The sequence below is a fragment of the Oncorhynchus gorbuscha genome, linkage group LG10, assembly GCF_021184085.1.
Source record: "Oncorhynchus gorbuscha isolate QuinsamMale2020 ecotype Even-year linkage group LG10, OgorEven_v1.0, whole genome shotgun sequence".
NCBI lineage: Eukaryota > Metazoa > Chordata > Actinopteri > Salmoniformes > Salmonidae > Oncorhynchus > Oncorhynchus gorbuscha.
Window position 1 is genome coordinate 30,956,719 of NC_060182.1, and position 18,662 is coordinate 30,975,380.

General features: G+C 41.3%; 1 protein-coding gene across 2 annotated transcripts; it reads left to right on the forward strand.

The window, feature by feature from the left end:
- The first annotated feature begins 4,313 nt into the window (after window positions 1-4,313).
- LOC124045089 (complement receptor type 2-like) lies at window positions 4,314-15,635 on the forward strand. 2 transcript variants are annotated; one of them, XM_046364321.1, is made up of 14 exons: window positions 4,315-4,478; window positions 4,626-4,823; window positions 5,180-5,276; window positions 5,349-5,422; window positions 10,537-10,758; window positions 11,091-11,270; window positions 11,383-11,556; window positions 11,746-11,991; window positions 12,107-12,292; window positions 14,038-14,134; window positions 14,257-14,330; window positions 14,506-14,685; window positions 14,940-15,119; window positions 15,228-15,635. In XM_046364321.1, exons 1-14 carry the CDS (start codon window positions 4,424-4,426, stop codon window positions 15,239-15,241), a joined length of 1,977 nt encoding a protein of 658 aa, XP_046220277.1. In that variant the 5' UTR covers window positions 4,315-4,423; the 3' UTR covers window positions 15,242-15,635. The 2 variants fall into 2 exon arrangements, with proteins under 2 accessions (XP_046220278.1, XP_046220277.1); XM_046364322.1 differs by lacking the exon at window positions 15,228-15,635 and having other exon boundaries at window positions 4,314-4,478; window positions 15,040-15,119.
- Window positions 15,636-18,662: the final 3,027 nt, after the last annotated feature.

Below are 18,662 nucleotides of genomic sequence, written 5' to 3' on the forward strand. Positions count from 1 at the left end.
CCAAAAGCACACACATCCCTGGGTCGATATTCTTTTCAGTTCGCTGCAGCTAGTGACTGGAACGAGCTGTAGAAAACACTCAAATCTCTTCATTCGAAGACTCAATCAGGAAACACTTTTACTGACATTTGTGGCTGCTTCGAGTGATGCATTGTCTCTACCTTCTTGCCCTTTGCACTGTTATCTGTTTTTACCATGTTGTGCTGCTGCCATGTTGTTTTGCTACCATGTTGTCATGTTGTGTTGCTACCATGCTATGTTGTCTTAGGTCTCTCTTTATGTAGCGTTTTGGTCTCTCTCTTGTTTTGATGTGTATTTTGTCCTATATTTGTTTTTTAATCTCTAATTCCAGCCCCTGCCCCCGCAGGAGGCATTTTGCCTTTTGGTAGGCCGTCATTGTAAATAAGAATTTGTTCTTTACTGACTTGCCTATTTAAATAAAGGTTAAATAAATAAATATAGATATATTTTAAGTGCCCTTGTACAGTAAACAAAGTCATTCTTAGAAATATTTAATTGGTTCAGTCAGCTAGGGGTTTCTAACAATGCTTTGATATAATGTATTACTGATTCTCATTTGAATAGGTACGGCCAGTGAAGAGAACCACTAAAGGCTGACATTAAAGTAGCTGTTTTGTGGTGCACTGTAACATAGTTGTCATGCTATACCCACCCCTTTCACACCCTTGTTGTTGTTTGTGTATCAGTGTAGGAATCTTCCACAAGACTGTAAAATACTTAATTGTACAGGAGCTACCCTTTATCTAAAGTCCTAAACCAACAACACTTTAAGGTGTGGAGAAGGTGTTCTGCAATGTCATGAGTCGCGTAATTGAGGAAAATTCTGATTCTCATTTTTGAATAGTGAAAGTACAAAATGTTGTGTTTTCTTAATAGTGATAGTGTAGTTAGTAAATGGACACTGAAATTGTGAGTTAAGTACTGATCAAATGCTGAAACGGGCATGGCTCCATGAGGGGGCTACAGAAGGCTTAGCCCCCTCAGTTCAAACTTTAGCCCCCTCAGTTTTAGTTGTATGTCCCTATATAAAAATAGCAAAAAAGTTCAAATAACTGAGTGACAGGTTGGTGCAAAACAAATCTGTATCTCCCCTGCGCACAATGGACAGGGCGTGCTGCTGTGTTTTTAAGGGGGCTATGGAAAGTCACTGGGCAGTTAGGTATGAGTCGTATGACTCCTTTGGGTTTCCATAAAGAGTGGGAAGAATCACTTCTCATCTCTGGTAGGTTACGTGAATAACATGAGCTGTAATATATTTGATTTTGAATTGTAAGGGCAGGGTCAAGTTTACAGTTGAAGCTGTTTCATTCATAGCTATCTACAGTTGAAGTTGGAGGTTTACATACACCTTAGCCAAATATATTTAAACTCAGTTTTTCACAATTCCTGACATTTAATCGTAGTTAAAATTACCTGTCTTAGGTCAGTTAGAATCACCACTATATTTTAAGAATGTGAAAATAATAGTTGAAGGAATTACTTATTTAAGCATTTATTTCTTTCATCACATTCCCAGTGGGTCAGAAGTTTACATACACTCAATTAGTATTTGGTAGCATTTCCTTTAAATTGTTGGTTCAAACATTTCGGGTTGCCTTCCACAAGGTTCCAGCAATAAGTTGGGTGAATTTTGGCCCATTCCTCCTGACAGAGCTGGTGTAACTGAGTCAGGTTTGTAGTCCTCCTTGCTCAAACACACTTTTTCAGTTCTGCCCACAAATCTTCTCTATGATTGAGGTCAGGGCTTTGTGATGGCCACACCAATACATTGACTTTGTTGTCCTTAAGCCATTTTGCCACAACTTTGGAAGTATGCTTGGGGTATTGTCCATTTGGAAGACCAATTTGCAACCAAGTTTTAACTTCCTGACTAATGTCTTGAGATGTTGCTTCAATATATCCACATAATTTTCCTTCCTCGTGACGCCATCCATTTTGTGAAGTGCGCCAGTCTCTTCTGCAGCTCCTCCACAACACGATGCTGTCACCCACGTGCTTCACAGTTGGATGGTGTTCTTCGGCTTGCAAGTCTCCCCCTTTTTCCTCCAAACATAATGATGGTCATTATGGCCAAACAGTTCTACATTTCTCCAAAAAGTATGATCTTTGTCCCCATGTGCAGTTGCAAACCGTAGTCTGGCTTTTTTATGGCGGTTTTGGAGCAATGGCTTCCTTGCTGAGCAGCCTTTCAGGTTACGTCGATATAGGACTTGTTTTACTGTGGATATAGATACTTTTGTACCTGTTTCCTCCAGCATCTTCACAAGGTCCTTTGCTGTTTTTCTGGGATTGATTTACGCTTTTCTCACCAGAGTATGTTCATCTCTAGGAGACAGAACGCGACTCCTTCCTGAGCGGTATGATGGCTGCGTGGTCCCATGGTGTTTATACTTGCATACTATTGTTTGTACAGATGAACGTGGTACCTTCAGGCATTTGGAATTTGCTCCCACGGATGAACCAGACTTATGGAGGTCCACAACTTGGCTGATTTCTTTTGATTTTCCCATGATGTCAATCAAGAGGCACTGAGTTTGAAGGTAGGCCTTGAAATACATCCATGGGTACACCTCCAATGGATTCAATGATGTCAATTAGCCTATCAGAAGCTTCTAAAGCCATTACATCCTTTTCTGGAATTGTCCAAGCTGTTTAAAGGCACAGTCAACTTAGTGTATGTAAATGTCTGACCCACTGGAATTGTGATACAGTGAATTATAAATTAAATAATCTGTCTGTAAACAATTGTTGGAAACATTACTTGCATCATGCACAAGGTAAATGACCTAACTGACTTGCCAATACTATAGTTTGTTAGCAAGACATTTGTGGAGTGGTTGAAAAACAAGTTTTAATGACTCCAACCTAAGTGTATGTAAACTTCCAACTTCATCTGTAGCTGTAAAAATCATTAGTGTTATTAGCCTTGGCATATTATCTGGTTCGAGCTAGCTAAATAGGCTAAGATTGGCTTCGCCAAAGTACCCAAACAAAGGAGAGCGATGAGCAGCAGGAGCATTAAACCACAGGCTGTCGCCAAGACAACAGCGACGATGCTCCTAAACTCGAGCAAGCTTGGTGTTCAGAGCCCCACCCTTCCACAAGCGCTGCCAGGATAATGGCTCCACAGCCGCCTCCACCTTCGACTGTTCCTGATGATCTTGGAACAGAAGACCCAGCCCAGTTTAGTCTAGATTCCTACCCTAAAATTGTTTTATTTAATAGCTACTGGTTCATAGGAAGAGAGTGGCTGGAATACTTGGTTACTGCAGATGCTGTTATGGGGTTGTAAAACATACAACCCACTCAGAACAGACGTAAATTATATGTCTGACGTAAATTCTATATTCAATGTGAAGTTTTAAAAAAAATTAAAAAGAATATCCACCATGTCATTTGATTTAGGTAAAACGTGAGGGTGAAAAAAAAATACAAAATGTCTTTCACGTTGATGACTTTTTGCAAATCCAATTAGTTTTCCACATTGATTCAACATCATCAAGTAGATTTTGGTGGTTGAAATGACTTGGAAATAATGTTGATTCAACCGTTTCTTGACCAGTGGTGAAGAAAGTTCACACTTGTCATGGTTGAGTAAAAGTAAAGATACCTTCAAATAAAATGACTCAAGTGAAAGTGAGTCACCCAGTAAAATACAACTTGAGTTAAAGTCTAAAAGTATTTGGTTTTCAAAATACTTGACTATAAAAAGTAAATGTAATTGCTAAAATATACTTAAGTATCAAAAGTAAAAGTATAAGTCATTTCAAATTCATTATATTAATTAAGCAAACCAGACAGCACCATTTTTTTACGGATAGCCAGGGGCACACTTCAACACTTAGGACATAATTTACAAACGATGCATTTGTGTTTTAGAGTCCACCAGATCTCTTGATAACTGAATTGCACCATTTGCCTGTCCTGCTAATCGTTCAAAATGTAAATGAGTACTTTTTGTTTGTCAGGGAAAATGTATGGAGTAAAACTACATTATTTTCTTTAGAAATGTAGTGGAGTAAACGTAAAAGTGGTCAAATATAAATAGTAATGTATAGATACCACAAAAAATACTTAAGTAGCACTTTAAAGTATATTTATTTTATACCATTTTTTTTGTCCCGTGGGAAACTTTGACCCACTTCTATGTTGGAGTGTTTCTTGAACCACTTATCATACATGGTTCCAAAATAGGAGTGAGTCTAAATATTACCAATGGAAAAACTCAGATTACCTGACGTAAATAAATCTGAATAGTCTAGCTACGTAGGCCTTCAAAGCTACTCGTCATTTTACGTTACCTCCCCTCCAACTACAAAATATAACCCAGTCGACATACTATTTCATTAAACTCAATAACGTTTAAACGGGTGAGCGTACAGATCCGAATGCACATGAAACGATGAATCTGGTGTATAATGTCGTGTTCTTCTTATCACTTGCCCTACATGCCTCAGGTAAGATTGTTGTTTTCATCAAATTAACATTGCATTGTCCACTTTAACACCGACAGTGTCATTTGTAGCATGTTTACATATTCATCGGATAAACGCAGTGATTTGAATTGCCACTGTTGCTGATGTGGCTCATTTGCTTCTAAACAGCTCAAGTTCCATCGAAATGTGGTGCGCCGCCGTACTATCCACACACGCAAATCGAGGACATGAAACCGAAAAAGGGTATATCCAGCCATGTAGAAAAAGTCCTCTACAGATGCGCCGAGGGCTACACTCAGAACAGTGGCATTCGCTCTATCAAGTGTCAAGCTGGAAAATGGACACAGTTAACCATGACGTGTGAAAGTAAGTAAATGCCTACAGCTAAGCATTTAGATCAGTATATGTTGTTGTTGTGCATAACACTGGTTCAATGAATGTCATACCATCATATCATTATGGTTATAACTGTCTCTGGGATGAGGTTGTTGTGTCATTTGACACTTACATTTACTGGGGCCCTCTGGTGGTTGCAAAGAGAACATTTGGGAATAACATTTATATTCAATTCAGTCCTTGAGGACTGCAGTGTGCCTGTTTTAGCGCTGTTTGGCACAAACAGTTCCCTGTGGTTATTTATGTTGAGTTCGGCACAGTATCTCACCCTGGATTCATTCCCTGACTGCCCTGCTGTTTTCTAATGTGTCCCATCCTCTCTTCAGAGAAGAACTGTGGATCTGCTGGGGAGTTATTCAATGGATACTTTCAATATATGGGGTCTTTTTACGGGGACAAAGCAAATGCAGTGTGCAATGAGGGGTAAGTGTCTTGAATGTAATGAAATAGGCCTATAGCCTGAGCCTTTTCTTAATCTCTGTGATATTTGCACAGGTTTACCCTGAAGGGGATGGAATACAGAATATGTAAGGACTCTGGCTGGAGTGGAGAGATTCCCACGTGTGAAGGTATGCACCATTCAATGATCAATCGTAAAGTAATATGCAGCAATCAGGTCCGTTCCTTTCTAAGTAGGACATATAACATGCATCCTAATCAATTTAGTAGGTTCTGCTGTATGAAATACCAGACTGGCATGCCCTGTACTTGTCTAGTTGATTGTTGGCATGACACACCAAGATCCTGTTGTTGAGACTTGAAAATGTTGGCCTTGGACATTCAGTCCATAATTGTCCCATTGTTACAAAAGCATTAGAATATCATGTAAACAAATGTTCCTTTAGGCTACCACAGCATGGGTAATAATGGCCTAGCTCATGTCCTGTAAGGATGATTCCTCGCCAGACTAGAACAACAAAAAAAGACCATGATTTTTTCCCCCAATTTTTTTCATCACAAAAGTGAATCCACTGAAGGTTCCTTTGGAGGAAAGATTGTTGACATATTTGCCATTTGTATCTTAAAGCATAATTGACAAATAATCAATTGAAGTTGGACTATTTGTGACATTTTGGCCTAACCCATGTCTCATTTAAAGGGGAAATCTGCTGCTACATAAATTTTTTTGACTTACAAATTAATTATATATACCCAGTGATTCTTATAGAATATAACTTCTAAATGCCGCATAGGCTTAGTTCAACTCTAGTGCCCCATCAGAACCCAAAATATACGCTTGTTTTACTCCAATGTTTGTAAACAAACACAATGTAGCCTTATTACATGGTTAAAACTATATATCTTGGATGGTCAGTCCATGCATCCATAGCACTGTCCATGAATTTGAGAGTGCTTCCATTTCTCCAGCCCCACCCTTCAGCTTTTTACCAAAACGGGCGGAAAATTGCTTTGTTATTGCTTCAACTGCTTATTGCCGCTTTAAGACTCCACAAGGGTTTTATCTGTAGGTGCTACAAAGCAAACAATGGTGTCATATGGATAAATCAAATCAAATCAAATTTTATTTGTCACATACACATGGTTAGCAGATGTTAAATGCGAGTGTAGCGAAATGCTTGTGCCTCTAGTTCCGACAATGCAGTGATAACCAACAAGTAATCTAACTAACAATTCCAAAACTACTGTCTTATACACAGTGTAAGGGGATAAGGAACATGTACATAAGGATATATGAATGAGTGATGGTACAGAGCAGCATACAGTAGATGGTATCGAGTACAGTATATACATATGAGATGAGTGTGTAGACAAAGTAAACAAAGTGGCATAGTTAAAGTGGCTAGTGATACATGTGTTACATAAGGATGCAGTCGATGATGTAGAGTACAGTATATACATATGCATATGAGATGAATAATGTAGGGTAAGTAACATTATATAAGGTAGCATTGTTTAAAGTGGCTAGTGATATATTTACATCATTTCCCATCAATTCCCATTATTAAAATGGCTGGAGTTGGATCAGTGTCAATGACAGTGTGTTGGCAGCAGCCACTCAATGTTAGTGGTGGCTGTTTAACAGTCTGATGGCCTTGAGATAGAAGCTGTTTTTCAGTCTCTCGGTCCCAGCTTTGATGCACCTGTACTGACCTCGCCTTCTGGATGATAGCGGGGTGAACAGGCAGTGGTTCGGGTGGTTGATGTCCTTGATGATCTTTATGGCCTTCCTGTAACAACGGGTGGTGTAGGTGTCCTGGAGGGCAGGTAGTTTGCCCCCGGTGATGCGTTGTGCAGTCCTCACTACCCTCTGGAGAGCCTTACGGTTGAGGGCGGAGCAGTTGCCGTACCAGGCGGTGATACAGCCCGCCAGGATGCTCTCGATTGTGCATCTGTAGAAGTTTGTGTGTTTTTGGTGACAAGCCGAATTTCTTCAGCCTCCTGAGGTTGAATAGGCGCTGCTGCGCCTTCTTCACGACGCTGTCAGTGTGAGTGGACCAATTCAGTTTGTATGTGATGTGTATGCCGAGGAACTTAAAACTAGCTACCCTCTCCACTACTGTTCCATCGATGTGGATAGGGGGGTGTTCCCTCTGCTGTTTCCTGAAGTCCACAATCATCTCCTTAGTTTTGTTGACGTTGAGTGTGAGGTTATTTTCCTGACACCACACTCCGAGGGCCCTCACCTCCTCCCTGTAGGCCGTCTCGTCGTTGTTGGTAATCAAGCCTACCACTGTTGTGTCGTCCGCAAACTTGATGATTGAGTTGGAGGCGTGCGTGGCCACGCAGTCGTGGGTGAACAGGGAGTACAGGAGAGGGCTCAGAACGCACCCTTGTGGGGCCCCCGTGTTGAGGATCAGCGGGGAGGAGATGTTGTTGCCTACCCTCACCACCTGGGGGCGGCCCGTCAGGAAGTCCAGTACCCAGTTGCACAGGGCGGGGTCGAGACCCAGGGTCTCAAGCTTGATGACGAGCTTGGAGGGTACTATGGTGTTGAATGCCGAGCTGTAGTCGATGAACAGCATTCTCACATAGGTATTCCTCTTGTCCAGGTGGGTTAGGGCAGTGTGGTTGAGATTGCATCGTCTGTGGACCTATTTGGGCGGTAAGCAAATTGGAGTGGGTCTAGGGTGTCAGGTAGGGTGGAGGTGATATGGTCCTTGACTAGTCTCTCAAAGCACTTCATGATGACGGAAGTGAGTGCTACGGGGCGGTAGTCGTTTAGCTCAGTTACCTTAGCTTTCTTGGGAACAGGAACAATGGTGGCCCTCTTGAAGCATGTGGGAACAGCAAACTGGTATAGGGATTGATTGAATATGTCCGTAAACACACCGGCCAGCTGGTCTGCGCATGCTCTGAGGGCGCGGCTGGGGATGCCGTCTGGGCCTGCAGCCTTGCGAGGGTTAACACGTTTAAATGTCTTACTCACCTCGGCTGCAGTGAAGGAGAGACCGCATGTTTCCGTTGCAGGCCGTGTCAGTGGCACTGTATTGTCCTCAAAGCGGGCAAAAAAGTTATTTAGTCTGCCTGGGAGCAAGACATCCTGGTCCGTGACTGGGCTGGGTTTCTTCTTGTAGTCCGTGATTGACTGTAGACCCTGCCACATGCCTCTTGTGTCTGAGCCATTGAATTGAGATTCCACTTTGTCTCTGTACTGAAGCTTAGCTTGTTTAATAGCCTTACGGAGGGAATAGCTGCACTGTTTGTATTCAGTCATGTTGCCAGACACCTTGCCCTGATTAAAAGCAGTGGTTCGCGCTTTCAGTTTCACGCGAATGCTGCCATCAATCCACGGTTTCTGGTTAGGGAATGTTTTTATCGTTGCTATGGGAACGACATCTTCGACGCACGTTCTAATGAACTCGCACACCGAATCAGCGTATTCGTCAATATTCCCATCTGACGCAATACGAAACATGTCCCAGTCCACGTGATGGAAGCAGTCTTGGAGTGTAGAGTCAGCTTGGTCTGACCAGCGTTGGACAGACCTCAGCGTGGGAGCCTCTTGTTTTAATTTCTGCCTGTAGGCAGGGATCAGCAAAATGGAGTCGTGGTCAGCTTTTCCGAAAGGGGGGCGGGGCAGGGCCTTATATGCGTCGCGGAAGTTAGAGTAACAATGATCCAAGGTTTTACCACCCCTGGTTGCGCAATCGATATACTGATCAAATTTAGGGAGTCTTGTTTTCAGATTGGCTTTGTTAAAATCCCCAGCTACAATGAATGCAGCCTCCGGATAAATGTTTTCCAGTTTGCAAAGAGTTAAATAAAGTTCGTTCAGAGCCATCGATGTGTCTGCTTGGGGGGGGATATATACGGCTGTGATTATAATCGAAGAGAATTCTCTTGGAAGATAATGCGGTCTACATTTGATTGTGAGGAATTCTAAATCAGGTGAACAGAAGGATTTGAATATCTTAATATTGTTGAACATAATATACTCTATGGGCATATTGAAGTTTAAAGTGTGATCTCTGCTACTTATGTTATGATCAAGGGGCCAGGGCTCTTGTCTAGAAGTACGGTTTCGACTGCTCCTACAGTTTTGCTTCGGTACTGCAGTTTAACTGACACCTGGCCCAGAAAGTCTGTTTCTACAGACGGCCACATAGAGAAGTCAGCTTTGAAAATTCCTAATAAGACACTTTAGTCATCACCTTTGTGCACAAAAAAATCCATTTAATTATTCAAATAATTTTCACTAAAGCAGATTTTTAAATATTTTGTATATTATTTGCATCACTCATAGATGTAGATATTAACATTTTATATTCATCCAACGTCTGCTATGTTTTTGGATGATGTGATGATGTCGCCTGTGCTCACTAAGTGCTGGTGCGCATGTGATGTTGGTCTGTATAAACCGGATGTAACTCGGATATAGACGGTTCATGAATTGGAACTTGAGTAGATTTCCTTGAAAACACGGTCGGAACATCAGTTCTTATTATACCTCAGTGGTTATGATCCAATTTGTAATCATTACCAACATTGTGAATGTGAAATTGGATTCAAAATGGTTGCCCTCTGCTGGTAATTTACAGGATTTGCAGTGATACAAGTAAAATGAGGGCTTCAATTGGTTACATTGCTTAATATGCCAATTTCTCTCTATAAAATGGACCTTAACTTTCAAACTAGCAGAGATCCCCCTCTGAAACTTTGATAAGCCTGTAGAGTATATTATGTTCAACAATATGAAACAAATGTAGCCAAATCAAAAATTGTATATCTTCAATATGTATGTTTATATTTAAAAAACAAATGAATGCATGGAAATTATTATTGAAATGAAGTTACTACTCATATTACAGAGCGAACAGTAAAGTTTCTTATGACATCAATTTCTAGCATATACAGATGAAACATTATGGAATCTTAAAGGAGGTCTGGGTAAGGCCAAAAACTCACAAATGTTCCAACTTCAAGGATTTATTTATCAATTATGCTTTAAGATAAAAATGTGAAATATATGTCAACAATCCTTACTCCAAAGGACCTGATTTGTTGTTTGATTTGTTATGGATGACATTTTGTGAAAATCGCCCATATCACAGGCACCCATAATGTTGTTGTGCTGTTTACCAAAGCATGAGGTCGTTGTCTCGATGGAGGCATCTGTTTTTCCTCTTAATCTCCAAGATGAGGCACATATTTTGTTTGTCATTATAGATACAAGAATGAATTAAACAAAACCACAATAGCATTTTAAATGTCATCATTCTAGAGGGAGGTGAAGCACAAGTGGTTCCAGCAGAAGTGACCTGCCCTGCTCCTTCAGTGGCCAACAGTGTGAAGCTGAGTGAGACTGTCTCAGTGTACAGGGTCAGAGATTCAGTGACCTTGGTCTGCTCCGAGGGCTTCCTTCTGACTGGAGCCCAGCAGCTCACCTGTGGACCAGACGGCCAGTGGCAGCCCGAGCTCCCACTTTGTCTGCCCTCTGTCGGAGGTGAGGTCCATCCTGGTTTGAATAACACATTGACTCAGTAGGGGTGCCCAACATCACTTAAGGGTGCCCAAAGTTGAAATCTATTCACTTTTTTGGGGTGTCTGGCCCATATTCATTGCTTTGGAGCCTTGATTTGTTATGGCGGTGCCTAGCTCCTGTAATTCCAACTCCCACTCTTTGGAGACATTGCTGTGTCTGTTCTGTAGTTTTTGAAACTCTAATTATCATTCTTCAGTGATGATTTGTTAGGAGTGCTCTGTAATGATAGGGCATGGCCATCTGCCACAGAGAGACACCAAACTTCTATGAGCTATTTTCTGCTTTTTTTCTAGAGATCACTTGCAATGCCCCCAATGCAAAGAGGAAGATGTTGATCAATGGGTTGAAGCAAGTTTATAGATCTGGAGATTCTTTGTCCTTTTCCTGCAAGGACATTTATTATTTGGATGGATCGAACACTGTCACATGTGGGGTTGACGGAAAATGGACTCCTTCTCTTCCACGGTGCACACGTAAGTATCCTGACATGATTAAGACAACTGCTATACAGACTCTGTGTCAAATGTGTTGTAATTTTGTTTTAACTTGCTTCTTTTTCTTTTTTTTTTTTTTTTACTCATGTAGAGATTAAGTGCCCTATATTAAACATAACAAATGGTAGGCCATCCATCAATCAAAGAAGATTTGGATCAGATGTAACCATTTCCTGCTTTAAAGGAAACCTGCTAAAAGGTGCTGCCCGCATAAAATGTTCAAGATCTGGGGAATGGATGGAAAAGATTCCACAATGTGTGCCAGGTAAAGGATCTCTTGTTTTCAAAGGATTGAATGTACTGTATGCCTAGTCTCAATGTTGTGCTTTTTACCAAAGTACGAGGTCATTTTTCCTCTTATCTCCAAGATGAGGCACACTTTTTTTTATGTCATTATAGATGCAAGAATGAATTAAACAAAACCACAATAGCATTTTAAATGTCATCATTCTAGAGGGAGGTGAAGCACAAGTGGTTCCAGCAGAAGTGACCTGCCCTGCTCCTTCAGTGGCCAACAGTGTGAAGCTGAGTGAGACTGTCTCAGTGTACAGGGTCAGAGACTCAGTGACCTTGGTCTGCTCCGAGGGCTTCCTCCTGACTGGAGCCCAGCAGCTCACCTGTGGACCAGATGGCCAATGGCAGCCCAAGCTCCCACTTTGTCTGCCCTTTAATGATATAATTGAAAGCCCCAAGCCTGATGGTAAACACAAACACCAGCCAAGATCTGTTACTTTGAGCATTGCAATATATAATACATGTTATGATGCATTGGTTTTATAACAGATGTGATTTCTATCTATCTCCCTTTCCTGTAGGCAGATGTGGAGTGCCACCGTACCTCTCCAACGCACACCTTTCTGACTGCTGTAGAGCACAGGCAGATTTTGGTCCTGGTCACCGGGTCAGGTACAGTTGTGCCTTGGGATACATGAGAGGAAGAGGCACTTACTATAGTACCTGCGTCAGTGGGAGGTGGACTCCAGTAACTCTGAGATGTGAACGTAAGTAACCATATGAAATTATGTGCCAGAATAGATGAAAGTACGGTACCAATCAAAAGTTTGGACACACCTACTCATTCAAGGTTTTTTTAATTTATTTTTACTATTTTCTACATTGTAGAATAATAATGAAGTCATCAAAACTATGAAATAACACACATGGAATCATGTAGTAACCAAAAAAAGTGTTAAACAAATCAAAATTTATTTTATATTTGAGGTCCTTCAAAGTCGCCACCCTTTGCATTGGTGACAGATTTGCACACTCTTGGCATTCTCTCAACCAGCTTCATGTGGTAGTCATCTGGAATGCATTTCAATTAACAGTTAATTTGTGGAATTGATTTCCTTCTTAATGCGTTTGAGCCAATCAGTTGTGTTGTGACAAGGTAGGGGTGGTTTACAGAAGATGGACCTTTTTGCTAAAATACTAAGTCCATATTATGGCAAGAACAGCTCAAATAAGCAAAGAGAAACAACAGTCCATCATTACTTTACAGTCAATACAGAACATTTCAAGAACTTTGAAAGTTTCTTCAAGTGCAGTTGTAAAAACCATCAAGCGCTATGATGAAACTGGCTCTCATGAGGACCGCCACAGGAAAGGAAGACCCAGTGTTACCTATGCTGCAGAAGATAAGTTCATTAGAGTTACCAGCCCAAATAAATGCTTCACGGAATTCAAGTAACTGACACATCTCAACATCAACTGTTCAGAGGAGACTGCATGAATCAAGCCTTCATTTTCAAATGCTGCAAAGAAACCACTACTAAAGAACACCAATAAGAAGAAGAGACTTGCTTGGGCCAAGAAACATGAGCAATGGACATTAGACCGGTGGAAATCTGTCCTTTTGGTCTGATGAGTCCAACTGTGAGATTTTTGGTTCCAACCGCTGTGTCTTTGTGAGACGCAGAGTAGGTGATCGGATTATCTCCGCATGTGTGGTTCCCACCGTGAAGCCTGGAGGAGGAGGTGTGATGGTGTGGGGGGACATAGCTGGTGACAGTCAGTGATTTATTTAGAATTCAAGGCACACTTAACCAACATGGCTACCACATCATTCTGCAGCGACACGCCATCCCATCTGGTTTGGGCTTAGTGGGACTATCATTTGTTTTTCAACAGGACAGTGACGCAACCCAAATCCAGGCTGTGTAAGGGCTATTTGACCAGGAAGCAGAGTGATGGAGTGCTGCATCAGATGACCTGGCCTCCACAATCACCCGACCTCAACCCAATTGATATGGTTTGGGATGATTTGGACCGCAGAGTGAAGGAAAAGTGCTCAGAATATGTGGGAACTCATTCAAGACTGTTGAAAAAGCATACCAGGTGAAGCTGTTTGAGAGAATGCCAAAAGTGTGCAAAGCTGTCATTACACAGCTGTGTACACTTTTTTGGTTACTACATGATTACATATGTGCTATTTCATAGTTTATGTCTTCACTATTATTCTACAATGTAGAAAATAGTTTTTTTTTTACTTGAATGGGTAGGTGTGTCCAAACTTTAGACAGGTACTGTATATGTACAGTTAGTTACTCTACATATACTTTTCATATACTCTGGCACATCATTAATACTTCTTCCTCCTATGTACTACAGTATATAAAGAACATTATTCTCTTGTTTAAGCATTAGGTGGCAGCAGAGCCATAGATGGTCTAGAATATATCACTCTATGTTTGTCTGTTTTGTGCCTTCTGAAAAATGTAATTTAATGGCATTTTCTTGTCAAAAGGCAAATCATGTGGCTCAGCTGGAGAGATGTCTTTTGGTCATTTCGTCTATACTGGTGCACAGTTTGGAGATACAGCCACAGGGGTTTGTAATGAGGGGTAAGTTCTATTCTGCTAGTATGTCTTTTTGCTCTTAAGGCTACTCTCAGAATTGTTGCAGTGTACAAATAAAATGATGCGTTGTCATATTAAATCACTTTTTGTACCCATTATTACACCAGGTATCAGCTGGTTGGACAGAATGTAAGAAATTGCATGAATGATGGCTGGGATGGGCGTGTTCCTGTCTGTGAAGGTGTCACATTTATTTTTTAGATGGTCTACTGCACCACACATTTGTACACCTGGGTCATAGTTCAATTGCTTTTGGTAACTTTGCTTTAGTTTAGAACATCCCTGAACTTCAGTTCTGTCACCCATAATCTTTAAAAAAAGGTCATGTAAATGTACATTGTGTTTGTGACTTTCAGCGGTGCAGTGTGCTAAACTTCCTGAGGTGGTAAATGGAGAGATAAATGGCCATTTGGAACCACCTTACGTTTACAGCACTGTGATTGGCTATCGGTGTCGCGTAGGGAAACTGATTGGAACGAGTGAGCTCTACTGTACCAAAGATGGGACATGGAGTGCGCCACCTCCAGAGTGCAAAGGTGCCATTTTCTGTTCAACTCTATAGCTTCTATAGCTGCACTATTTTTGCTATGTTTTTGCACTATTTATGCTATGTTTTTGCACTATTTTTGCTATGTTTTTGCACTATTTTTGCTATGTTTTTTTCCCTTTAGCAAACTAGGAACATCCCTTAAGTGTTGAGAACTTGGCCCTGAGAGTAATATTAAGGAACCAACCCCTTTAAAACCAATAAAGTAAAAGCTTATGTTGACTCTTTCATCTCTGTTCGCAGATATTAAATGTCCCTATCCCAAAGTACAATATGCCCAAATGACAAGAGGAATTAGAATGCCACTTGAGTTTGGGGACTCTGTGACATTTGTCTGCTTTAGGGGCATGGTGATGAATGGACCAGGCACCGTCACATGCAGCCTGGATGGGACATGGACTCCTGCCCTTCCCACATGTCAATGTGAGTAATTCTGAAGGGTCTATTTACTGACAATATAACCCTTTGTAGGCTGATACGTAACTGAAGTGCATTGTATAAAATTGTCCCTTTTTTTTCCTTTTTTTACAGATCGGCGGTACTGAAGGTCTAATACCATTGATCATTATACTGAATGTCTTCAACTCAACCATTTTACCATAACTTTTACCATAATAATCAACCTCAATGCATTTTATTATAATACATTAATATCCTAATGACTGTTGTCTTTAAATACCCCTTCTGTCTTCTGGAATCATGTTATTGTGAATTTTACAGCACGTTTGGTACATATACCCCTATTTTAGGGGACCAAACGTATTGGGGAAATATTCACTTGTGTATTAAAGTACTCAAAGTTAATTATTTGGTCCCATATTCATAGCACACAATGACTGCATCAAACGTGTGACTCTACAAATGTGTTCGATGCATTTGCTGTTTGCTTTGTTTGTTTCCGATTATTTTGTTTACAATAAAAATGTATGTTAAATTCTGCGTTGTCATTTTGGAGTCACTTTTATTGTAAGAATAGAATATGTTTCTAAACACTTCTACAGATGCAAAAATATCAGTGTCATAGTGTTCTGCGTAGCTTAGTTGGTAGAGCATGGCGGTTGCAATGCCAGGGCTGTGGGTTAAATTTCTGCAACCGATATGAAAACATTTTTATTTTTATTAAAATGTATTCACCCACTACTGTAAATTGCTCTGGATAAGAACGTCTACTAAATGACAAAAACAATTATCATACCAAATACAGTGGGGCAAAAAGGTATTTAGTCAGCCACAAATTGTGCAAGTTCTCTCACTTAAAAAGATGAGAGGCCTTTAATTTTCATCATACGTACACTTCAACTATGACAGACAAAATGAAAAAAAAAAATCCAGAAAATCATTTTTTTTTGGTTCCAGCTCTCTGCAGAGAGCTGGGACCAAAGTAACAAAGCCTACCATCAGTAACACACTACGCCGCCAGGGACTCAAATCCTGCAGTGCCAGACATGTCCAGGCCCATCTGAAGTTTGCTAGAGAGCATTTGGATGATCCAGAAGAAGATTGGGAGAATGTCATATGGTAAGATGAAACCAAAATATAACTTTTTGGTAAAAGCTCAACTCGTCGTGTTTGGAGGACAAAGAATGCTGAGTTGCATCCAAAGAACACCATACCTACTGTGAAGCATGGAGTGGAAACATGCTTTGGGGCTGTTTTTCTGCAAAGGGACCAGGACGACTGATCCGTGTAAAGGAAAGAATGAGTGGGGCCATGTATCGTGAGATTTTGAGTGAAAACCTCCTTCCATCAGCAAGGGCAGTGAAGATGAAACGTGGCTGGGTCTTTCAGCATGACAAAGATACCAAACACAACGCCTGGGAAACGAAGGAGTGGCTTCGTAAGAAGCATTTCAAGGTCCTGAAGTGGCCTAGCCCGTCTCCAGATTTCAACCCCATAGAAAATCTTTGGAGGGAGTTGAAAGTCTGTGTTGCCCAGCAACAGCCCCAAAACATCACAGTGATTAGTTCATTGACTATAATTGCCTTTGAAGTGCTCTGGAGGTGGTCTTTACATCCTATGAGGAGAGAGCTGCATGGAGGAATGGGCCAAAATACCCGCAACAGTGTGTGAAAACCTTGTGAATACTTACAGAAAACGTTTGACCTCTGTCATTGCCAACAAAGGGTATATAACAAAGTATTGAGATAAACTTTTGTTATTGACCAAATACTTATTTTCCACCATAATTTGCAAATAAATTCATTAAAAATGCTACAATGTGATTTTCTGGATTTGTTTTTCTCATTTTGTCTGTCATAGTTGAAGTGTACCTATGATGAAAATTACAGGCCTCTCTCATCTTTTTAAGTGGGAGAACTTGCACAATTGATGGCTGACTAAATACTTTTTTGCCCCACTGTATCTACATGCACATACCACCTCAATCAGCCCGACTAATCGGTGCCTGTATATAGCCTCACGACTGTTATATTCCATTGTCTTTTTACTGTTGTTTTTATTAATTTACTTACCTATTGTTCACCTTTTTTGCACAGTTGGTGTATTCGGCGCACGTGACAAATAAACTTTGATTTGATTTGATGCCATTGATTATCATTGACATGTTTCTACAACTTGATTGGAGTCCACCTGTGGTAAATTAAATTGATTGTAAATTATTTGGAAAGGCACACACCTGTCTATATAAGGTCCCACAGATGACAGTGCATGTCAGAGCAAAACCCAAGCCATGAGGTCGAAGGAATTGGCCGTAGAGCTCCAAAATAGGATTGTGGCGGGGCTCTGGGGAAGAGTACCAAAACATTTCTGCAGCTTTGAAAGTCCCAAGAACACAGTGGCCTCCATCATCATTAAATGGAAGAAGTTTGGAACCCCCAAGACTCTTCCTAGAGCTGGCCGCCCGGCCAAACTAAGCAATCGGTGGAGAAAGGCCTTGGTCAGGGAGGTGAACAAGAACCCGATGGTCAATTTGAGAGAACTCCAGAGTTCCTCTGTGGAGATGGGAGATCCTTCCAGAAGGATAACCATCTCTGCTGCACTCCATCAATCAGGCTTTTATGGTGGAATGGCCAGACAGAAGCCATTCCTCAGTTAAAGGCACATGACAGCCTGCTTGGAGTTTGCCAAAATGTACCTAAAGGACCCAAATACCATGAGGAACAAGATTATCTGGTCTGATGAAACCAAGATGGAACTATTTGGCCTGAATACCAAGCATCACGTCTGGAGGAAACCTGTCACCATTCCTACAGTGAAGCATGGTGGTGGCAGCATCATGCTGTGGGGATGTTTTTCAGCGGCAGGGACTGGGAGACTAGTCAGTGTCAAGGGAAAGGTGAACAGAGAAAAGTACAGAACAATCCTTGATGAAAACCTGCTCCAGTGCACACAGGACCTCACACTGGGGCGAAGGTTCACCTTCCAAAAGGACAACGACCCTAAGCACACAGCCAAGACAATGCATGAGTGGCTTCGTGACAAGTCTCTGAATGTCCTGGAGTGGCCCAGCCAGAGCCCGGACTTGAACCCGATCGAACATCTCTGAAGAGACCTGAAAATAGCTTTGCAGCGACGCTCCCCATCCAACCTGACAGAGCTTGAGAGAATCGGCAGAGTATAATGGGAAAAACTTCCCAAATACAGGTGTGCAAAGCTTGTAGCGTCACACCCAAGAAGACTCAAGGCTGTAATAGTAGCCAAAGGTACTTCAACAAAGCACTGAGTAAAGAGTATCAATACTTATGGAAAATGTCAAGGCGTCTGAATGCTTTCCGAATGCACTGTATGTAAGATTGACTAGAGTACACTATATACTGTACATATAAAGTGGGTAAAACAGTATGTAAACTTTTTTTTTTACTTTGTGGAGTGATGGGTAACGATGCCTCGTGGGTGTCAGTTGTTGATGTGTGGCGAGGGTCCCTGGTTCGAGCCCAGGTAGGGGAGTGGAGAGGGAAAGAAACAAAACTGTTACATATGTCCATAGGGCAGCAATCTCTAAGGTGA